This window comes from Hemicordylus capensis, chromosome 6 (genome assembly GCF_027244095.1).
Source record: "Hemicordylus capensis ecotype Gifberg chromosome 6, rHemCap1.1.pri, whole genome shotgun sequence".
In the NCBI taxonomy this organism is placed as follows: Eukaryota; Metazoa; Chordata; class Lepidosauria; order Squamata; family Cordylidae; genus Hemicordylus; species Hemicordylus capensis.
The window spans coordinates 32001533-32026083 of NC_069662.1; the positions used below are offsets into that span (position 1 = coordinate 32001533).

The 24551-nt window shown below is 45.3% G+C and overlaps 2 protein-coding genes across 2 annotated transcripts; both read right to left on the bottom strand.

The window, feature by feature from the left end:
• Window positions 1–8892: 8892 nt before the first annotated feature.
• Window positions 8893–9846, bottom strand: LOC128331223 (olfactory receptor 6F1-like). Its single transcript, XM_053264575.1, has one exon. The coding sequence runs from the start codon at window positions 9844–9846 to the stop codon at window positions 8893–8895; it is 954 nt and encodes a 317-aa protein (XP_053120550.1).
• Window positions 9847–22567: 12721 nt separating this feature from the next.
• LOC128331225 (olfactory receptor 11A1-like) lies at window positions 22568–23521 on the bottom strand. The gene has a single exon (XM_053264578.1). The coding sequence runs from the start codon at window positions 23519–23521 to the stop codon at window positions 22568–22570; it is 954 nt and encodes a 317-aa protein (XP_053120553.1).
• Between the last annotated feature and the right edge of the window lie 1030 nt (window positions 23522–24551).

Below are 24551 nucleotides of genomic sequence, written 5' to 3' on the forward strand. Positions count from 1 at the left end.
GAGCGAGCACTCTGCAAACCCGGGTTTTCTGATCGTGCGTTGCCACGGTGTGGCTCAGCGCCACAGCAATTCATGAGGAAACCCCCAGAGGGGAGGCAAAAAGCCACTTCCCAGCTCAGGGGTCTCTCCAGTATGCTCTGAGCATTTGCGCAGGGCATGCTGGAGCGTCCGGGGGCCAATCGGCCCCCGCTCCCCCCAGCATCCACCAGCTCCATAACGGAGGTGGCAGTTGTGTGGGAGGCCACTTTGGTTGCCCAGAACAGACTGTCCGGTCATCTGCGTTGAGAGCGGGCTAAGCCTGCTCTCCCTGCAAACCCCGTAGAGGATATTCTCACAGATTACGAGAAGAACTCCAATAACTGTCTCATTAAATCATTATTATTCCTGATTTAATTCCACTATCTTGTCCTTGCACACCACAACCCTTTATCATCACAGTATGACTTTTGAAATTAACAGAGATGAAACAAATGGATTCAGATTTGTATTGTCTGAACATATCAAAGGAACATTAGATCAATAGGAAAGTTGCATACCTCAGTTAGAGAATAACAAGATGTCCCGTTATGGTGCAGAAGGTTTGATCTTTTCATCTGGTTTCATACTCACTTTATGAAGCTGCATCTTTTTTCCCAATAAAGAGATTTTTGTGTCCCTGACCAGATATTTCATAACTGGCATTCTGTCTGATATCTTTTGTTGTATATGGCTTGCCCCCCAGGGAATGTCTTATCTGGTTGCTCCTTCAGAAGCACAGGAGAATACCTCTCTTGGTGATTCTGTTAATTGGCCTTGCAGAACAGTATGCGGAAAGTTGAACATTGAAAATTGGCAGGTTTGGGCCTCTGAGCACAATACAAACCAACACAGCTACACTGCAATGTGCTCCACATTAGGTTGCTATTGTATCTAGTCCAACAACTTCAGCTAGCACAAAATTCAGCTAGTGCAAAATTCAGTATCCAGGATGGTCTCTGGGAAAACCCCAAAAGACCATATTACTCCTCTTCTTAAGAACATTATATTGTCTGCTGATACGTTTCCGCTGGTAATTAGCTATAAAGCTGTAAATGGCTGTAAACAGCTTGAGTCTGGGCTACTTAAGAGCATAAACACCACCATTTATTACGATCTTCTGGGGAGGTCTGCCTGCAGTTACCACCAGCTTGCCTTTTTAGTTGACACCCTGAGCTTTGGAATGCACTCCCTGCAGAGATGCAGGATTTGACCTCTCTGGGGCCACCACAGCCCCAGAGAAACGAATATGAACCCCTGCGACTGTCCATGGGCTGCCAGCTACCTCCCCTGCACTGATACCCTCACATTGGGTGCTCCACGGGCCATAACCGCAGAGCTGTCCAACCCCAATCCCAGGGAGAACAGGCAGCCCCTCTAAGGCAGGCCTGCTCTCACTGACATAGGCAGAGTCCTGCTCCATTGAGCCAGCACAGCCCCACTAGCTCAGTGACATTAGCAGGCCACTCCAGCATGAGAGAGGTGGTGTGGTGAAAGCAGGGATAGTGGTGGCGGCAGAGGTGGTGGTGGTGGAGATGATGGTGAAGATGAAGAAGAAGAAGTCGGCAAGCAGGCAGGCATATAGGCAGGCAGGGACACCCATCCTTAAATCTTGTCCCAGGGCTGCCACCAACCTTGTTACACCATTCATCAAAAGTATCTTATTCATATATCAGATTCTAATTATACTTTATACTATTTGCTTAGTGCTCCCACTGTTCTTGTTTTAACGTGCTAGACCAGATCTGGTCAACCTTGATCCTCCTGCAGATTTTTATTTATTTGATTTAAATACCGCCCTTCCAAAAATGGCTCAGGGCGGGTGGCCTACAACTCCCATAATTCCTGGCTATTGGCTGCTGTGGATGGAGATTATGCAAGTTGTAGTCCAAAAACATCTGGTGAGCCTACATTGAGCTGGTCTATGCTAGACTCTCTGGTTTTACTAGGATGTTAAATGCAATTCAACTTAACCATATATTTTGAGGATTGATGCAGAGATCTCAGGGCTGTTTTGAAGTTAAATTTTTGTTTAATACAGACCTCGTTTTTGACTGCACCACCCCATTTTTCATGTGAGTCAGATCTCTTGATTGAAAGTAAACCAACATTTCGTTCCATGCAAAAAGATTATCTTCTTCTTCTTCTTTGACGTGAAGCATGTTACTTAATGAGCAGGTGTGCCTTGAATGAAACAAACACTTGTATATTCCTAAGAAAAGAGGGGTTGTTATATATGTAAGTATTATAAAACTTATACTTCATTTTTCTGTTGGGAGATGCAAGGTGGCTGAAAACAATTTTAAAAATCACAAAGGCAAAGGCCACATTAAGATGGGATAAGTTTTGCTGCCCCATCCTGAGGTTTGGTAGTGGTGGCATTACGTCTCAACGTGAATGGTGCTGTAACCACAGTTTTGTTCACTTTCTGGAGCCAAAATAATACAGATGGCAGTGCAGACCCAAACAAGATCACACACCCTCCATGCCAGCTGCTGGCCCCTCTGAGCACTTGTCCAGCTCCTTCTGTCTCTTATCCTCTGTCTCTTATCCAACAAAGCATTTGCCCAGTAATACTGATGCCAACACATCACCACCCAAGCTCCCAAGCCTGTCAAATGGCCAAGTCACACAAAGGCATTCCCTCTTTCAACTCTGTCCCTTGCCTCCTCCCCCATCTTCTGGCAACAAGAAGAGAAAGGGGATAGATAGCAAGATGTGATTTTCTCCCTGAAAATGAAGCAACAATGTTGTTTACTCAAAAACACACCCCTTTGAGATGGCAACACTGGCAGGGCTACCCCATTAGAGCACTTGAATGGAAACATATGGCAGGGCGGGGATACCCGTGGTTGGGTTTAAAAGGCATCCTCAACCTGGGATCCTTGAATAGCCAAGGTCTTTTTTAAAATACCATTATGTTGGGGAAGGGGGGCCTCTCCCCCTTGAGGGTTCCTGTGTGAACTCTAGGCTTACTCATGAGATGGGCTGAGTAGCAGGATCAGCATTGCTTCTGTTAAAAGACTGATTTCTCTTATGATATGAAGATGGATGCTGATCTGGAGTTAACTACTCACTCATGAGATGCAAGTCCATGGGTATACCCCTTCATACTCATTAGAAGAACCATCTGTGGGGTCAGGGGGGGTCAGGAAGAATTGCTAATAATGTTTGACAACAATTCCCCTTGTCCCATGGACTGCTCTCTCAGAAGAAAGTCAGGGCATGGGGGCTGGAGGGCAGATACCACCAAGCCAGTTTGCTCTATATAAGAAAGCCATGTTGATGGGTATCTGGTCAACCGCTCTTCCTTTCTTTGCAACTGCCCCCACGAACTTGTCAAAGCATGCTGTCTGACAGACCGCCTGCCTATTTGAATATGTCCACTTTTGGTTTTGCCCAGGACAGAGATCCCACTTTCCTGTGGTCACTGGAATTTGGTGCTCCCCCTCCCCAATTCTTCATGGTGGGAAGAACTGCATGTGGCATAATGCCAGTCCGAACCCAGAAATTTTGAATGAGAGTAAAGATCCATCCCTGCACCCGGTGCTTACCCATTCTGCACAAGCAGCTAAGCTCTGACACACGGAGCATTAAAATATCCTTTGGTTGTGTCAAAGGCTTGCCAGGGGAGGAGGGGGTTGCACTGAAAAAGTTCTATTTTTAACCAGAGGGAGGAGGGGGCACACAAGTGGCCCCCATTACTTAGTTGGGGTAGCTCAACTCATGAGCATACCTTCCAATGGAAGATCAAGGGTTGTGATGAGCTTAAGATCCTCCCCAGTAGACTGGCCCTCTCATGACAGTGCTAATCCCTTGGCGACAAGCTGCCATGAGGGCAGGAGTGTAGTTTGGTCTCCATGAACTACTTTGACAGGATGAGGCCTCACAAGAGCATTCACAGTAGGCTAGACCCCAGGATCCTATGCCCTTCCTCATATACGTATCTCTCTTTGAAAGTCATCATGTCCCCTTCCCTTTCCTGAGTAACAGGAAAATAGGACACCCCCTCTTCAACAGAAATTATGCTTGTGCAAAACAGTTTTATTCTGGGGCCCCTGGGAGGGCAGCTGTGCAATTACTGCCAGAGGAAGCATTGACATGGATATAAATGCCCTTTCTCGGCCAAGGTGGGCAGACGGTTCTGAAAAGGCAAGATTGCACATGGCACACACCCTTGAAGCTCATGGCCAATGGCAGCCATTCTAGTGATGTGCCAGTTCGTAGCACCACATTCTGTAGTGACATGAGCCTTACGAAGTTGCTAGGATGCAGCCACAGAAGACCAGGAAGAAGGAGAGGATCCTCTGCCCTGCAACCAGAGGTTGCTGGACCACAGTTGGGCGAACGTCTGCAATGCGATTTACAGTTTCAAAAATTCAAACCAAATTCATACTGAATTCATTCAAACGTGTATGGTTGAACCCACTGGCTGGGCCGGTCAAGTCAACAAATCAGCTCAAACCAGTTTGAAGTTGTTCACAATCGAACCACTCAAAATGGCCTGCTTTGTGGTGGACCAATTCATGCTCGGACCAGTTCTGCACATCCCTAGCAACTAATGCAGCTGAAAGAGCATGCATAGAATATAGTTGGTGAGGTTGGCTGCTGTCAGTACCCTCGCTGCCATACCTGACTATATGGCAGCCTCATGTAGTGCATGTTACAGTAACCGAAGTGTGAATTATTTCAATAAGGTCTCAGTGGATCATGCCTCTTCTTGTGCATTCTCTTTATTCCATCAAGGAAAAATATGATGACCTTTTAAAACAAACATCCTGATTCCAAAGGGGGAGACCTGAAGTCAAATGATGATAGGTGTGTATGTGAGTGGAGATCAGCAGTTTCTGGAGTTTCCAGAGCCCAGCCATTTTCAGTGTTGCCCAGGAGATCTGTGAGCACTTTGGGGTGGGGTAGGAATGTAACTATTGAAACAAAAAATAAATGATCAAATGGGGAAAGAACCTTGTCTGGTCCCCCAACCCCATCTCTATGATAATAATAAGATGCTATTGAAACAAATGGATGCAAATAAGTAAAGATATTGTCACAGGATATGAAATGTGATTATCTGGTACATGTAAGGATTTATAATAAAGCAATCTTGCTGTTTATTCTACAAAAGTCTTCTGCTCATCTTTGCCCTGTCTCCCCTGCTGCCCTTTATTCTTTGGACTCCTTTTGAACACTTGTGCAATATCCTGTCCTTCACTTCCTTCAAATTCCTTTCAAAACCCATCTTTTCAGTGAAGCTTTTGGCACTACAGTTTGTCCCCATTCACTACTGCAACTAACTATGCTCTAGTACATGTGGCGGAAACATTCATATATTCATCCGTTGTTTAACCCTGCCATTTCATTCCACCTTTCTTTAATGTTTCCCTTGTGTCAGCATCTCTATTGTAAGCCCTCAGGGTCAAGGGCCTAGCCTCTCATTCACTGAAAAGTACCTTGTGTGTGGATGGTCCTATATAAATAATAATGTATAAAATAGATAATGAGGTGGTTCACACGATCTGTGTGAAGCTCCTGGAGGGTCAGTGTGGGGAGAGCAGGCTTAGCCCACTCTCCTAACACACGAGCATTCACTTGTTGCTGGGCGGCCGGATTGGCCACCCAGATGAATTGTTTTCCAGACGGGCGCTCTGGGGATCAGGCGAAGGGGAGCAGTACTGCATGGCGCCCTGTCCTCCCAAACCCTAGGAAGTCACCGCACTAGTGTGTCCTGCCTTCCTGGGGTCCCCCCTCCCCTCCCCCTCAAGTGTTGCAACCATGGCTGGCACACAGTCGAAAAAATGAGGTTAACGTTAACCACATTTAAGGGGAGGGGTTGTTAGGTGGGCTAGCTGCAAGGGAACCACCAGTCTTGCCCACACACCTAGTGTTTTTACATGATTGCTCAAACCCGGGCTGGCCTCCGGTATCCCATTTTTCTTCCATTGTGTGAATAACTTCAATCTGTATTCATTAGTTCCAGGCAGCTGTTTCAGCTTGATTATCCATTAACCTTTCCAAATTCCAGAGGTGAGGACTTAGAATACCACATTAGATGAACATGGTGGTGAACAGACCTGCTAAAAGATAGCAGTGGACTTGATGTGCACCATTATGGAGATGGTGTACACCATGGCACTGCTGCTGCAGTCTACTTGAAAGGGAGGGAGAACTCTGCTGCTGATAGTTGTGCAAGGTACATCACAGATACAATTGTGATACAGTTGTGCAAGGTGCATCACAGATATATATGAACAGGACCTTTGTTAATTTAGTTTGAGTAAGCCTTACTTTAAATTTACAAATATCAAAGCCACTTAGAAAGCATAAAACAGGTGAAATACATCTGTTTTAGAATAAAACAGGTGAAATACATCAACTAATAAATAATGGATAGTATCATTACCTATAGCCTCTATGATGCTTAAGAATCTGCCCTGCACCACATGTGCTACTAGAACATGATCCACTTCACATACTTCAAACTGTTTCTTTGTACCCTGTAGAAAGGAAGCTGGGCAGGAAGCAGCAGAGAAGATCAAGTGTTGAGCTGCACCTCAGAAGCTCTTTTTCTGTGTCTTCAGCAAAGTTGAATGTTTAGAGCAGGCCCTGTCAAAGAGATTTCCTCACACTTAATATTGAGGCTCTACACATGATCTGTATGTAGATCCAGGGTTGGTTCTGCAGGGAGAGCGGGCTTAGCCCGGTCTCCCCACAGGTGAGCAGTCGCTCATTGCCGGGCTGCCAGATTGCCCCCCCCCCCACACAACTATTGGCTCCATCATGGAGCTGGTAGAGGCTGCAGGGATTGGGGGGCACTCGGTATTGGATAAATATTGGCAGACAATGGACCGGGTCTCACGATCCATGAGACCCAGTTTTGGGAAGTGAGCAGGAAGAGCAGGCTAAGCCTGCTGTCTTGGCTCACAAGTGGGGAGGGAGCCCTGGGCGGCCGGATCGGCCACCCACATGATTGCCGGCTCCGAGACGGAGCTGGCGGGTGCTGAGGAGCTCAGGGGACGTGCAGCCCCCACAAGCCCCAGTATGCCCTGAGCGAGCATGCAGGGCATACTGGGGAGACGCCCAAGCCGGGAAGCTGCTTTTAAGCCTCCCGGCCGGGGGTCTACTCATGAGTAGGTGTGGCACGAAGCTGTGCCGTATCTACTCACGATTCTAAAAACCAGGTTTGCGGAGCGCTTGCTTCGCAAACCTGGTTTTTTACCAGGGGCTCCCGAGCAGGAAACCCTGGTAAACTCTAGTAACCCTGGTAACTCCTGGTAATCCCTGAGCGCAGCTGAGCCCGATGGTTCTGATGATTGGCAAAAATTGGGCTAGCGGAGCTAGCCCGATTTTTGCTGATCTTCAGAATAGCCGCAATGTGTAACATTATGGAGCCTTGTTGCACAAGTGGTATGGCGCCACAGTGTGTAGCAAAGATGCTCTTACCCCTGGACTTCGGGGCCGAAATCCAGGGCCTCCACACCCCCTGGTGGCCCCCAAATCCTCTTTATTCAGTCCTGGGTTTTTGCCCTCAATAACCTACATGTCAAAAAATGATGCTGCTTAACTTGATGGGGGTGGGTGGGTTTCTCCGGGGAGAGTGGGCAGTCGCTTATTGCTGGGCTGCAGGATTAGACCCCTACACAACTACCTGCTCCATCACAACCAGGAGAAACTGGGAGAAACCGTCATCGAGCTGGTAGGGGCTGCAGGGATCGGGGGCCGCTCGGTACTGGATAAATATTGGCAGACAATGTGTAGCAGTATGCAGCCTCGATGCACCCGTAGTATGGAGCCACAGTGTGGAGCAAAGACGCTCTTACCCCTGGACTTCGGGGCCAAAACCCAGGGCCTCCCCACCCCCTGGTGGATCCCAAATCCTCTTTATTCAGTCCTGGGTTTTTGCCCTAAATAACCTACATGTCAAAAAATGCTGCTGCTTAACTTTCTAAGTTAAGTTAACTTTCTTAACTTTCTCAAGCTTTTTTTAACTTTATTTCGGGGGTTCTCCTAAATTACCTAGGTGCACCTCTGGTATGGAGTCACAGTACACCATTTTCATGCACAATTTTTGATATGGAGTCACTGTACACTAGCAGTGTGGAGCCATGGTGCACCATTGGAGTCTTTGCATACTGGTAAGGCAGCCCAAAGCTGAAGGGAACGAGTGGCCGTGCAAGCACTGCTACTGCAGTTTCTCTTGTTTGCTACAATGGGTGAAACTGCAAAAAGACTACCTGCGAAATGATTCATTCCCAGCAGCATCAAGGCTGCCTTACAAATCCACAGCAGAGATGATGTAGTGCACAGCAACTCTGCACCACTGTGTATCATGTGAGTCAGTGAGTTCAACACTACAGAAAAGGAACACCAAGTTTTGGACAAAATGGTGAGGAATGGAGATTGGCAAAGCATCAGCCCAAGTTCTTTACTTGACATCAGGTCAAATATTACTAGTGTTGGGATGACCACGTGTGTTTTTCCAACCGGCTCCAGGAGAGAATACACCATCGGAATATCTGGTTCCTATTTCCCTGGCAGTGTGAAGGATTGTGAGAACCACTGTTAAGTATGGTGCTTTAACATTATACACTACAAATTACCCTTATGTACTATCAATATTTCTAATATTGATTGATTGATTGATTGATTAAGTGCCATCAAGTCAGTGCCGACTCTTAGTGACCACATAGATAGATTATCCAACTGTGAATATTTTAATTTTCTCTGAAGTTTAGATTGCGAACCAGTAAGATAGCTGTGGATAGTTTCTACACATTATCCATTTGCTTTTGCTTTTATTTAAACCAACATAGAACCTCCCATTTGTTTTCATCCAAAGAAGCATAATTCTTTATTGCTATCATCTCCAAGATACTTTGCCTAGTATCCTTTATCAATCACAAACCTTACCAACATTTTTCTCACAGCTTGCTTTACCTCCTTGTTCCTCAAGCTGTATAAGAAAGGATTGGCCAGAGGTGGCAAGGCAGTGTATAAGAGAGAGAAAACTTTGTCTAGGCCTCTCAGTGCTTCTGTCTTTGGTAACATATAGACAAATATTAAGGACCCATAGAAAATGGAAACAACAATAAGATGGGAAGAACAAGTGGAAAAGGCTTTTTTCCTTCCAGTCGTAGATGGGATTTTCAGGATGGCAGCAATAATGCATGCATAAGATGTCAGAGTAAGGAGGAAAGGGGGAAGTGTGACTATGACAGCTATGATGAAAGTCACAACTTCTACTGCTCTTGTATTGCTGCAAGACAGCTTTATTAGTGTGAGCAATTCACAAAAGAAATGGTCAATTTTGGTAGGACCACAGAAAACTAACTGCGACATAAAAACCAGTAAGACTGAAGTCTCTATAAATCCATTCAGCCATGATACAGCTGCCAGATAGATACAAGCCTTGGTGCTCATGAGGTTTGCATAATGTAGAGGTTTACAGATTGCCAAGTATCTGTCATAAGACATCACAGAAAGTAGATAACACTCAGTACCACCCAGGCATCCCAATAAGTACCACTGAGTATAGCAACTCGTGTGAGATATTGTGGTGCCTCCATCCAGCAGTCCAGCCAGCATTTTAGGGAGAATATTGGTGCTGTAGCAAGCCTCCAGGAAGGAGAGATTCCCCAGAAAGAAGTACATTGGAGTGTGGAAGTGATGGTCAAAGATGACTAACACCACAATGAGGATGTTCCCAGCCATGGTCACAATGTAGGCAATTAGAAATATTAGGAAGAGAAAACTTTGAAATTCACTAAATCTTTCTAGACCCAAGAGAATGAATCCTGTGTTGTTTGGAAGATGCACCCATTCTGTGTTTGCCATGGAGGGTAAAAGGCAAGGATTCCTCAAATCCTGAAAAGATAATTTGAAAATAACTCGGTAATTTATTTATTTAGATAGGTGACTCACTTACTTCTCTCAAGTGAAGGTCTTATTCCTAGTCATCTATTTTTCAAAAGATGAAATCCTTATTCTTTCAGATGTTTACTCATTCTAACATGAACAGAGTGTATCTTTGTCTCATATTTTTCTCTCTAAACATATTTCTCCTCTTCGTAACCTTATAAATAATTTGGCAATAACATCTTGCTCCACTTAATTCATGGGGAATAGACACTACAGCTGAAGTGAGATTATGATGGAGAGACATTTTTTTGCCACTGATTCAGTCACCCAAACCCTAAGAAGATAAATTCTGAGATATTCATCTATGTTCCTCTTTCAGTCTGTTCCCTCATCTATGGACCGCTTTCTGCAGAAGTATAGATCATGCAATGTATTCTGAGGGATGTGGAACATAACAATTATTCGTTTATGACTTGGTACCACTAAGTCCTCTTCCAGGATGGGTTTGGTAATGTTGATAGTCTCCAGGTGGGTTCTGCAAACTGGCAACCATCTGACATGATTCTTCCAAGTTCTGTTCACATGGTCATCCTTCCTTCCTACCACTGTTCAATCCTGTAGGTGACAACATTGTTTTTTTGGGTATTTTGGATTCCTGAGAAACCAATAGGGTACACTATTAGAAACCCTGCACCCAGAGAGCAGTGTTCTTCCCCACTTGACGAATGGTGCCCTCAAAATTAACACTGAAGCAAAGAGACTTAAGGTGACTTGACTAATATTTTACAGGAAAGTCCTTTATTAATTGGGGTTCTCAATCTTGGATTTCCAAACACTGTTAGACTACAATTCCCTTCATTCCCAGGTGTGGATGATGGGTGACATGGTCCAACATCATGTTGGAGCCCATGTTTGAGAAAGCCTCACTTAGAGGATTGTTTCCATGCTCTCTTTTGCATCAAGGTTGGACAAAGGGTTCTGTCAAGCTCTGTGACACACCCTCAATATGTGAATGTTGCTGAGTTTCCCCATTGTTTAAATAATATAGTATTAAATTATAAGTATGGACATTCAATAAAATGTTGCCGTATAGCTCTGGTGTTCTTGTGTTACATGAGCTAGTGCCTCAGCATGATGAAAAACAGAAGTTCCTGCTGTAACTTGGATCCTGATTCAGATGCAATTTTATTTATTTCCCCCCGTTTTCTAGCTGTTTTGTTGGGGGGCACTGGCACTCACTCCCTTTCCCCTCATAAAAAGAAAGTAGTGAAATGGCTTGTAAGATAAGAAGATTTTTACACTTTCCCCTCTGAGAAGCGAAGGGATAGTGACTGCCTTGAGGTCATATTGTTCAAGCTGCTGATAGATCCCCTGCTCTTTTAGTGCAAGCCTTTCTTCGTCCTGCCTTGCGACAGAGTTCCATTGGCTTCATCTACCTGCTTGTCTGTTAAACTGTGCTCTCAACCCACAAATATTCTGTCCAATAGACTAATACAGTGGAAGTTTTTTGGGGACAGTTTGGGCTGACCTCCATAGGTTTACTTCTTCCTTCATCCACATCTGGTCTCTTACCTCCCATGCATCTGTAAGCACTCTGGTTATCCAAACATAAGGTTCATAATGTCCACAGCTTTTCAGAAATAGACATAAGAAGCATTTATATGTTGCTGATACATGGAGCTCCCAGTGGGATCCCTTCAAAGACACCAGTAAGGTCTATACCTGCCTAGACTCAGCCATACTTTACTAACAGATTTCCTGGAAGCTCTCTATGTATTTGTTAGTCAGTCTATTCAGTGATCCAGATCAGCTTTTGAATGGTGCTTTAGTTACTCTTATTCCAGTCCTAGAGTAGAGGCGGGGCTAACAAACAGCCAGCAGCAAGAGCAGTGAAAGCAGACAGCACTACATTATGAGGCTATTCACACGGTCTGCAGAAATCAGATTAAAGGAGCCTAGCCCAATTTTTGCAGACCATGAGAACCTCCTGAGCAGGTCACCTGCTTAGGTAGCCCGGTGCTAAAACTGGGTTTGCGGAGCGAGCACTCTGCAAACCCGGGTTTTCTGATCGTGCGTTGCCACGGTGCGGCTCAGCGCCGCAGCAATTCATGAGGAAACCCCCAGAGGGGAGGCAAAAAGCCACTTCCCAGCTCAGGGGTCTCTCCAGTATGCTCTGAGCATTTGCGCAGGGCATGCTGGAGCGTCCGGGGGCCAATCAGCCCCCGCTCCCCCCAGCATCCACCAGCTCCATAACGGAGCTGGCAGTTGTGTGGGAGGCCACTTTGGTTGCCCAGAACAGACTGTCCGGTCATCTGCGTTGAGAGCGGGCTAAGCCTGCTCTCCCTGCAAACCCCGTAGAGGATCTTCTCACAGATGATGAGAAGAACTCCAATAACTATCTCATTAAATCATTATTATTCCTGATTTAATTCCACTATCTTGTCCTTGCACACCACAGCCCTTTCATCTGGATTCTATATAATACACCCCTGGATTGATGAAATAAGATGGATGACAATTTCTTGAATACATTTATCATCACAGTATGACTTTTGAATTTAACAGAGATGAAAGAAATGGATTCAGATTCGTATTGTCTGAACATATCAAAGGAACATTAGATCAACAGGAAAGTTGCATACCTCAGTGAGAGAATAACAAGATGTCCCCTTATGGTGCAGAAGGTTTCATCTTTTCGTCTGGTTTCATACTCACTTTATGAAGCTGCATCTTTTTTTTCCAATAAAGAGATTTTTGTGTCCCTGACCAGATGGCTTGCCCCCCAGGGAATGTCTTATCTGGTTGCTCCTTCAGAAGCACAGGAGAATACCTCTCTTGGTGATTCTGTTAATTGGCCTTGCAGAACAGTATGTGGAAAGTTGAACATTGAAAATTAGCAGGTTTGGGCCTCTGAGCACAATACAAACAAACACAGCTACACTTCAATGTGCTCCACATTAGGTTGCTTTTGTATCTAGTCCAACAACTTCAGCTAGTGCAAAATTCAGCTAGTGCAAAATTCAGCATCCAGGATGGTCTCTGGGAAAACCCAAAAAGACCATATTACTCCTCTTCTTAAGAACATTATATTGGCTGCTGATACTTTTCCGCTGGTAATCCTCTTTAATAAAAGGGTAGTGTCCGTCCGTGGACACCCAGGCGTGTGTCCGTGCCTCCCTCGGCTGTTCTGGGCATGCACGGAGCGCATGCCCAGAATGCGCTGAGGGAGACACGGCCGCCAGCACCAGGTGGCCATGTTGGATGGCCAGAAGCGGCCGCCGCGAAGAAGCCGGGGAGCCCCGCAAAGCCAGGGAAGAGGCGGCGGGGGATATTGGCCGAGGCGCGGCCAAGGCGGCGGCGGAGCCATGGCCGAGGCCTGGCCACGCCACCGAGGCTGGGTGGGGGGAAACTTTGGGGCCCTTGCCTGGCCGGGGAGACCGGCCGCGGCATGGAGGTGGGCGACAGCGGCGGGAGGGGGAATGGTGGCGGGGGCCTGGAGCTCACAACTGCACTAGCACCCGTTATTTAACGGGCCGAAAATCACTAGTTAGCTATAAAGCTCTAAATGGCTGTAAACAGCTTGAGTCTGGGCTACTGAAGAGCATAAACACCAACATTTATTAAGGTCTTCTGTGGAGGTCTGCCTGCAGTTACCACCAGCTTGCCTTTTCAGTTGGCACCCTGAGCTTTGGAATGCACTCCCTCCAGAGATGCAAGGTTTTACCTCTCTGGGGCCACCACAGCCCCAGAGAAATGAATATGAACCCCTGCCACTGCCCTTGGGCTGCCAGCTACCTCCACTTCACAGACACACCCACATTGGGTGCTCCACTGGTCATGACCGCAGAGCTGTCCAGCCCCTATCCCAGGGAGAACAGGCAGCCCCTCTAAGGCAGGCCTGCTCTCACTGACATCGGCAGAGTCCTGCCCCTTTGAGCCGCCACAGCCCCACTAGTTCAGTGACATTAGCAGGCCACTCCAGCATGAGAGAGGTGGTGTGGTGAAAGCAGGGATAGTGGTGGCGGCAGAGGTGGTGGTGGTGGTGGAGATGATGGTGAAGAAGAAGAAGTTGGCAAGCAGGTAGGCATATAGGCAGGCAGTGACACCCATCCTTAAATCTTGTCCCAGGTTTGCCACCAACCTTTTTATACCCCTCATCAAAAGTATGTTATTCATATATCAGATTCAAATTATACTTTATACTATTTGCTTAGTGCTCCCACTGTTCTTGTTTTAACATGCTAGACCAGATCTGGTCAACCTTGGCCCTCCTGCAGATGTTTGTTTATTTGTTTTAAATACCACCCTTCCAAAAATGGCTCAGGGTGGGTGGCCTACAACTCCCATAATTCCTAGCTATTGGCTACTGTGGATGGGGATTGTTTGTGGATGGGGATTGGGAATTTTTGTTTCATACAGACCTCATTTTTGACTGCACCACCCCATATTTCATGTGAGACAGATTATATTCCTGAGAAATGAGGGGCTGTTATATATGTAAGTATTATAGAACTTATAGTTAATTTTTATGCTGGGCGAAACAAGATAGCTGAAAACAATTTTAAAAATCACAAAGGCAAAGGTCACATTCAGATGGGATAGGTTTTGCCGCCCCATCCTGCGGTTTGGTAGTGGTGGCATTACGTCTCAATGTGGATGGTGCTGTAACTGCAGTTTTGTTCACTTTATGGAACCAAAATAATAGAGATGGCAGTGCAGACCCACCCAAGATCACACCACCTCCATGCCAGCTGTTGGCCTCTCTGAGCACTTGTCCAGCCCCTCCTGTTTCTGATCCATTTTGCCCAGTAATACTGATGCCACCACATCCCAGCCCAAGCTTCCAAGCCTGTCAAATGGCCAAGTCACACAAAGGCATTCCCTCTTTCAACTCTGTCCCTTGCCCCCTCCCCCATCTTCTGGCAACAAGAAGAGAAAGGGGATAGATAGCAAGATGTGATTTTGTCCCTGAAAATGAAGCAAAATGGCAACATTGGCAGGGCAACCCCATTAGAGCACTGGAATGGAAACATATAGCTGGATGGAGATACCCAGGGTTGGTTTTGAATGGCATCCTCAACCTGGGATCCTTGAATAGCCAAGTGGACTATCCTTACGATCACAAATTCAGGCTAGGAAAATCCGCTCCTAACCCATTCCTGTAGCCCACCCTTTAGCCCGGGTTTGCGGAGTGAGCACTCCGCAAACCCGGGCTATCTCCTCATGAGTAGCCACAGCGCGGCTCTGCACCACAGCTACTGGTGAGTAGACCCCCGGCCAGGAGGCTTAAAAGCAGCCTCCCGGCTCGGGGTTCTCCCCAGTATGCCCTGCACACTCGCTCAGGGCATACTGGGGCTTGCGGGCTTGCACATCCCCCAAGCTCCTCAGCCCCCGCCAGCTCCGTCTCAGAGCTGGCAACAATGTGGGCGGCCGATCCAGCTGCCCAGCGCTCCCTCCCCGCTTGTGAGCCAAGAGAGCAGGCTTAGCCCGCTCTTCCTGCTCACTTCCCAAAACCGGGTCTCATGGATCATGAGACCCGGTCCATGGTCTTTTTTTTAATACTGTGATTTTGGGGAAGGGGGACCCAGCCCCTCCCCCTTGGGGTTTCCTGTGTGAACCCTAGGCTTACTCATGAGAAGGCCTGAGTAGCAGGATCAGCATTGCTTCTGTTAAAAGAGTGATTTCTCATATGCTATGAAGATGGATGTTGATCTAGAGTTGACCACTCATGCAATGTAGGTCCATGGGGATACCCCTTCAATACTCATTAGAAGAACCATCTGTGGGGTCATGGGGTGTCAGGAAAAATTGCTAATAATTTTTGACAACAATCCCCCTTGTCCCATGGACTGTTCTCTCACAAGAAAGTCAGGACATGGGGGTCGGATGGAAGATGCCATCCAGCCAGGTTGCACTATATAAGAAAGCCACATTGATGGGTATCTGGTCAACAGCACTACCTTTCTTCACAACTGCCACCAAGAACCTGCTAAAGCATGCTGTCTGCCAGACCATCTGCCTATTTGAATATGTCCACTTTTGTTTTTGCCCAGGACAGAGACCCCACTTTCCTGGGGTCACTGATAGATATTTGATTTACAGCCAATGGCCAAAACTCTGGGGTCACTGAAATTTGTGCTCCCCTCACCCCAATTCCTCATGGTGGTGAGAACTGCATGTGGCACAATGCCAGTCCAAACCCAGAAATTTTGAATGAGAGTAAAGATCCATCCCTGCACCCGGTTCCTCCCAATTCTGCACAAGTAGCTAAGCTCTGACACACGGAACATTAAAATACCCTTTGGTTGTGTCAAAGGCTTCCCAAGGGAGGAGGGGGTTGTACTGAAAAAGTTCTATTTTTAACCAGAGGGAGGACGGGCCACATAAGTGGCCCCAATAACCTTTGTTGGGTTAGCTCAACTCATGAGCATAGCTTCCAAAGGAAGACCAAGGGTTGTGATGAGCTTAAGATCCTCCTCAGTAGGCCGGCCCTCTCATGACAGTGCTAGTCCCCTGGCAACAAGCTGCCATTGGGGCAGGAATGTAGTTTGGTCTCCATGGACTGCTTTGCCAGGGTGAGCCCTCACAAGAGCATTCACAGTGGGCCAGACCCCAGGATCCTTTGCCCTTCCTCATTGACCCCTGCTAACTGGGCAAGGAGGCACCTTTTAAACATGGTGATTATCTATTTAGCACGGGGAGAGTAACTGGCTTCATCCACCCCCAGCACAGTACTTCCGGTGACTGTTAAAAGCTGGTGTCTGTCTTATATTTCTTTTTAGATTGTGAGCCCTTTGGGGACAGGTATCCATCTTATTTATTTATTATTTCTCTGTCTAAACTGCCCTGAGCCATTTTTGGAAGGGCGGAATAGAAATCAAGTGAATGAGTGAATGAATGAATATATGTATCCCCTCTAAGAAAGTCATCATGTCCCCTTCCCTTTCCTGAGTAACAGGAAAATAGGACACCACCTCTTCAACAGAAATTATGCTTGTGCAAGACAGTTTTATTCTGGGGCCCCTGGGAGGGCAGCTGTGCAATCACTGTCAGAGGAAGCGCTGGTATGGATTTAAATGCCCTTTCTCGGCCAAGGTGGGCAGACGGTTCTGAAAAGGCAAGATTGCACATGGCACACACCCTTGAAGCTCATGGCCAATGGCAGCCATTCTAGTGATGTGCCAGTTCGTAGCACCACGTTCTGTAGTGACATGAGCCTTACGAAGTTGCTAGGATGCAGCCACAGAAGACCAGAAAGAAGGAGAGGATCCTCTGCCCTGCAACCAGAGGTTGCTGGACCACAGTTGGGCGAACGTCTGCGATGCGATTTACAGTTTCAAAAATTCAAACCAAATTCATACTGAATTCATTCAAACGTGTATGGTTGAACCCACTGGCTGGGCCGGTCAAGTCAACAAATCAGCTCAAACCAGTTTGAAGTTGTTCACAATCGAACCACTCAAATGGCCTGCTTTGTGGTGGACCAATTCATGCTCGGACCAGTTCTGCACATCCCTAGCAACTAATGCAGCTGAAAGAGCATGCATAGAATGTAGCTGATGAGATTGGCTGCTGTCAGTATCATCGCTGCCATACCAGACTATACGGCAGCCCCATGTAGTGCATGTTACAGTAACCGAAGTGTGAATTATTTCAATAAGGTCTCAGTGGATCATGCCTCTTCTTGTGCAATCTATTCATTCTATCAAGGAAGAATATAATGACCTTTTAAAACAAACATCCTGGTTCCAAAGGGGGAGCCTTGGAGTCAAATAATGATACGTGGGTCTGTGAGTGGGTCTACCCCTGCTAACTTGGCAAAGAGGCACTTTTTAATGTGGTGATTGTCTTTACCGTATTTTATGGACTATAAGACTCACTTTTTTCCTTGAAAAATATCCGCCAAAATTCAGGAGCGTCTTATATGTTTTAACAGTTTAATATGTTAAAACTCTGAAAAACTGGATTAAAATTAAGGTGCGTCTTATATTCTGTAGCGTCTTATAGTCCGTAAAATACGGTATTTAGCAGGGAGAAAGTAACTGGCCCTATCCCCACCCAGCACAGTACTTCCAGTGACTATTGCTGGTGTCTATCTTCTTTTTCTTTTTAGATTGTGAGGCCTTTTGGGACAGGGTTCCATTGTATTTGTTTGTTATTTCTCTCTGTAAACCTGAGCCATTTTTGGAAGGCTGGTATAGAAATCTAATGAATGAATGAATGAATGAGTGGAGATCAGCAGTTTCTGGGGTTTCCAGAGCCCAGCCATTTTCAGTGTTGCCCAGGAGATCTGTGAGCACTTTGATTTGGGGTAGGAATGTAACTATTGAAACAAAAACTAAATAATTAACTGGGGAATGGACCTTGTCTGTCCCCCCACCCCATATCTATGATAATAATAAGATTCTATTGGGGAAAAAGGAATGCAAATAAATAAAGATATTGTCACAGGATTTGAAATGTGATTATCTGGTACATGTAAGGATTTGTAATAAAGCAATCTTGCTGTTTATATTACAAAGGTCTTCTGCTCATCTCTGACCTTTCTACCTTGCTGCCCCTTTTTCTTAGGACTCCTTTTGATCACTTGTGCAATATCCTGTCCTTCACTTCCTTCAAATTCCTTTCAAAACCCATCTTTTTAGTGAAGCTTTTGGCACTACAGTTTGTCCCCATTCACTACTGCAACTAACTATGCTCAAGTACATGTGGCGGAAATATTCATATATTGATCCATTGTTTAACCCTGCCATTTCATTCCCCTTTCTTTATTGTTTCCCTTGTGTCAGCATCTCTATTGTAAGCCCTCAGGGGCAAGGGCCTAGCCTCTCATTCACTGCAATGTACCTTGTGTGTGGAAGGTCCTAAATAAATGATAATGAATAGACTAGATAATAAGGTGGGTCACATGATTCATGTGAAGCACCTGGAGGGTTAGTGTGGGGAGAGCAGCCTTAGGCTCTTATTCCCTGCTAACATGGCAAAGAGGCACCTTTTAACGTGGTGATTCTCTTTATTTAGCAGGGGGATAGTAACTGGCCCTATCCAACATCCAGCACAGTACTTCCAGTGACTGTGCTGGGGGTCTTATATAACGAAATCTTATATTTTGTTTTAGAATGTGAGCCCTTTGGGGACAGGGATCCATCTTATTTATTTGTTATTTCTCTGTGTAAACCACCCTGAGCCATTTTTGGAAGGGTGGTAGAGAAATCGAAATATTATTCTTTATTATTATTATGAGCAGTCACTCGTTGCTCGGTGGCCAGATTGGCCACCCAGATGAGCGGTTACTCCGATCGGGTGCTCCGGGGATCTTGGGAAGGGGAGCACCACTGCACGGCGCCCTGCCCCCCCAAACCCTAGGAAGTCACCGCGCAAGTGCATGGTGCCTTCCTTGGGTCTCCCTCCCCCCCCCACCCCAAATGTGGTAGCCATTGCTGACACACAATCAAAAAAATGAGGTTAATATTAACCCCATTTAAGGGGAGGGTTTGTTAGATGGGCTAGCTGCCAGGAAACCACCAGGCTTGCCCGCGAGCCCAGTGGTTTCCATGACTGATCAAACCTGGGCTGGCCTCCAGTAGCCCAGTTTTCTTCGATTGTGTGAATAACTTCAATCTGGATTCATTAGTTCCAGGAAGCTGCTTCATCTTATTATTAATCTTATTCAGATTATCCATTTACCTTTCCAAATTCCAGAGGTGAGGACTTAGAATACCACATTAGATGAACATGGTGGCGAACAGACCAGCTAAAAGATAGCAGTGAACATGATGTGCACCATTATGGAGATGGTGTACACCATGGCACTGCTGCTGCAGTCTACTTGAAAGGGAGGGAGAACTCTGCTGCTGATAGTTGTGCAAGGTACGTCACAGATATATACACAAGGGACCCTTATTAATTTTGTTTGACTATGCCTTACTTTAAAATTACAAATATCAAAGCAACTTACAAAGTATATATAAGAATAAAATAGGTGAAATACATCAACAAATAAATAATGGATAGTATCATTACCTTTAGGTGTACCCTAATATTTGTACCCTGTAGAAAGGAAGGTGGGTAGGAAACAGCAGAGAAGACCAAGAGGTGAACTGTACCTCAGAAGCTCTTTTTCTGCCTCAAGGAAAGTTGAATGTTTAGAGGTGGCCCTGTCAAAGAGATTTCCTCACACTTGATATTGAGGCTCTACGCGTGATCTGTATGTAGAGCCAGGGAGGGTTCTGTGGGGAATGCTGTCTTAGCCTGCTCTCCTCGCAAACAAGCAGTCATTCATTGCTGGGCTACCGGATTGTCCCTCCACACAACTACCGGCTCCATCATGGAGCTGGTAGAGGCTGCAGGGATTGGGGGCTGCTCGGTATGGGATAAATATTGGCAGACTATGTGTAACATTATGGAGCCTTGGTGCACCAGTGGTATGGAGCCACAGTGTGGAGCAAAGACGCTCTTACCCCTGGACTTCGGGGCCAGAATCCAGGGCCTCCCCACCCCCTGGTGGCCCCAAATCCTATTTATTCAGTCCTGGGTTTGTGCCCTCAATAACCTTTAACTTGTCGGGGTGGTGGTGGGGAAAGGCCTTTAGGTTCAGGCTCCAAAATTACCTAGGTGCACCTCTGGTGTGGAGACACAGTACACCATTTTCATGTACCATTTTTGGTATGGAGTCATGGTACACTAGCAGTGTGGAGCCATGGTGCACCATTAGAGCCTTTGCATACTGGTAAGGTAGCCCAAAGTTGCAGTGAATGAATGGCTGTGCAAGGAGTGCTACTGCAGTTTTCCCTGTTTGCTACAATGGGGGACACTGCAATAGTGCTGCTTGCACAATGATTCCTTCCCTGCTGCATCGAGGCTGCCTTACAAATCCACAGCAGCCACGATGTGGTGCACAGCAACTCTGTGCCACTGTGCATCAGGTGAGCCAGTGAGTTTAACACTGGAGAAAAGGACCACCCACATTAGGGTGATGCTGGGGAAGCAGGATTCAGAGATTGTCATGGCATGTGTGCTCCTGCAAAAATGGTGCTGGTGTCAGATTGTTAGGCAAAAATAAGGATGACCCTAGTAGACTAGAGTCCACTCATTAGATGTATAAAGCATTATCTTGTGTGTGTGCATGTGCGCACGCACACGCATTACTCAGATATAGAAAAGAAATATGTAAACAGTGTGGCCAAGAGACTATGAAATGCAACCTGTAACATTCATATTGTAAAGTTTCAGCCAACTGCTTATCCACATAGGTTGAAATAGACAGATCATTTAGTATTAACCCTCCACATGGGTATTGTCAAAAGACATCTCTAGGGTGACTGACTTGCACTGTGGATTGTTTACTGATGGCTGATTATTTTACTAGAGACTGCAATTTTCAGTTTTAGAATCCAATACCAATTTGTATACTGTCAGATAAATTGGCAATGTAATTAAGGAAATAAGGATGATGTCAGATCTTATTTGGAACTCCTCTTGTGAAGGATAGTAATTTCATTTGAGGAACTGGATTTTATGATAAATGGTGGAGCTGCGACTTGATGTTGGACATTTTAAACATTCCTAGAAATTTTTTAATTCCATTTCAAACTCCACTTGGAAAAGATATTCATTTTCTCCAATAACTGCATTTTATCATATTTTAAAAACAAAAGAACATAAGAACAGCCCTGTTGGATCAGGCTCAAGGCCCATCTAGTCCAGCATCCTGTTTCTCACAGTGGCCCACCAGATGCTGCTGGAAGCCACAGGCAGGAGTTGAGGGTGTGCCCTCTCTCCTGCCATTACTCCCCTGCAACTGGTTCTCAGACTCATCCTGCCTTTTGAGACTGGAGGTGGCCCACAGCCCTCCGACTAGTAGCCATTGATAGACCTCTCCTCCATGAAGTTATCCAAACCCCTCTTAAAGCCATCCAGGTTGTTGGCTGTCCCCATGTCCTGTGGCAGAGAGTTCCACAAGTGGATCATGCGTTGTGTGAAAAAGTGGAAGTGGAATTTTGTGGAAGTGATGACATTTTATGGAGAATTTCCTTTTAGAAGATACATTCAAAGAATGAATCTTATTTGGGAAGGGCATAATCCTATGAGTCCTATTTGGGAAGGACATATTTATATGGGTCTCCATTTCACTTATATAGGTTTACAAAAATTTCATAGTAATTTTGCATCTTTGACATTATGAAATGTTCACATTATAGTTTATATATTGAGTTGTCCTGGAGATTTTAATAATTTTCAGGGTTCTTTGGTCTAATCATTATTGGTAGGACCCTAGAGCACCTGGTGTTGTGTCAGATTCAAGATCACCAATATTGGGAGGATCTCAAGCCAGTGCCAACCCATCACCACCACCCTTTTCTCTGTTTCTCACAACATGCTCTGGGAGAGCATACACCACAGGAATATATGATTCCCATCTCCCTGACATACCAAGGATTGTGAGAACCACTGTTCTTTAACATTATACATTACAAATCAACCTATGCATTATCACTATGTTTAAATCACGGAAATCCAATGGTGAATGTTTAAATTTTCTCTGAGGTTTAAATTGCAAGCCAGTAGGATAGCTGTGGATAGTTACTACACATTATCAATTTGCTTTTGATTATATTTAAACCAACTTAGAACCTCCAATTTGATTTCATCCAAACAAGCATAATTATTCCTTGCTATCATCACCAAGATATTTTGCTCAGTGTCTTTTATCAAGCACAAACCTTACCAACATTTTTCTCAGAGCTTCCATTACCTCCTTGTTCCTCAAGCTATATATGAAGGGATTGACCAGAGGTGGCAAGGCAGTGTATAAGAGAGAGAAAACTTTGTCTAGACCTCTCAGTGCTTCCGTCTTTGGTAACATATAGACAAACATTATGGACCCATAGAAAATGGAAACAACAATAAGATGGGAAGAACAAGTGGAGAAGGCTTTTTTCCTTCCAGTCGTAGATGGGATTTTCAGGATGGCAGCAATAATGCATACATAAGATGTCAGCGTAAGGAGGAAAGGGGGAAGTGTGAATATGACAGCCAAGATGAAACTCATAATTTCGGCTGCTCTTGTATTGCTGCAAGACAGCCTTATTAGTGTGAGAGATTCACAAAAGAAATGGTCAATTTTGGTAGGACCACAGAAAACTAACTGCGACATAAAAACCAGTAAGACGGAAGTCTCTATAAACCCATTCAGCCATGATGCAGCTGCCAGATGGATACAAGCCTTGGTGCTCATGAGGTTTGCATAATGTAGAGGTTTACAGATTGCCAAGTATCTGTCATAAGACATCACAGAAAGTAGATAACACTCAGTACCACCCAGGCATCCAAAAAAGTACCACTGAGTAAGGCAACTCATGTGAGATATCATTGTGTCCCCATCCAGGAGTCCAGCCAGCATCTTAGGGAGTATATTGGTGCTGTAGCAAGCCTCTAGGAAGGAGAGATTCCCCAGAAAGAAGTACATTGGAGTGTGGAAGTGGTGGTCAAGAATGACTAACACCACAATAAGAATGTTCCCAGCCATGGTCACAATGTAGACCACCAGAAATATCAGGACGAAAAGACTCTGAAATTCATTAAATTTTTCAAGGCCTGAGAGAATGAATCCTGTGTTGTTTGGAAGATGTGCCCTTTCTGTGCTTGCCATGGGTGGGGGGTGGGGGGTTTATAAGGCAGGGTTTTTCACATCCTGAAAAGAGAAATTACAAATTTATTTATTTATTTATTCATTCATTCATTCATTCATTCATTCATTTGAAAAGGCAATTCCCTTCCTTCTCTCAAGTGAAGCTGGTGTGCATAAAATCTTATTCCTGGTCATTTGGTTTTCCAGAACATGAATTCTTATTCTTAATAGGTAAGAAGCAAAATATGAATATTTACCTCTTTTGCATCTGTATTCAATGCTAGAGTGGATGATGTGATGTGACAGCTCCTTTTTGTCTTTAGAGTTCATGTCAAGAGTTTTTAACCATCTGTGTATTTAGTTAGGCATTTCTCTTCCTTCTCCCCAGTGAAGTTGGTAGGTATGCTTTTCCTCTTATTCCTAGTCATCTGGTTTTCCAGAAGATGAAATCCTTATTCTTTCAGATGTTTATTCATTCTGACATGTACAGAGTGCATCTTTGCACCTAATAGTTCTCTCTTAATATGTTTCTCCTTTTCCTAACCTTATAAATAGTTTAGTAATACAATCTTGCTCCCCTTAAAGCATGGGGAATAGACACCACAGAGCAAGTGAAATTATGACAGCAGGACTTTGAGTCTCCAAAGACTCCCCATGCAGAATGAGATACAGATCAAAGTGCCTCTCAATCCCTGTGTGGGAAATTATAGTTCAGTTATTCTCAGCTGAAAGCACTGGAGCTTGAGCATTCAATCTGGTCACCTCAGAGGAGAATCACACTTATCTTATTGACTCGTCATATATCCTTGACCACCACTTCCACACTCCAATGTACTTCTTTCTGGGGAATTTCTGCTTCCTGGAGGTTTGCTACAGCGCCAATATCCACCCAATATCCACCCAATACCCAATATCCACCTAATATCCACCCAATATACACCTGGCTGGACTCCTGGGTGGGGACACAATGACATAAGAGTTTGCCTTGGTTTGTCTTACTAATATGGATAATGTGTATTTATTTATATGGTTCATCTATATATCCTCTTTC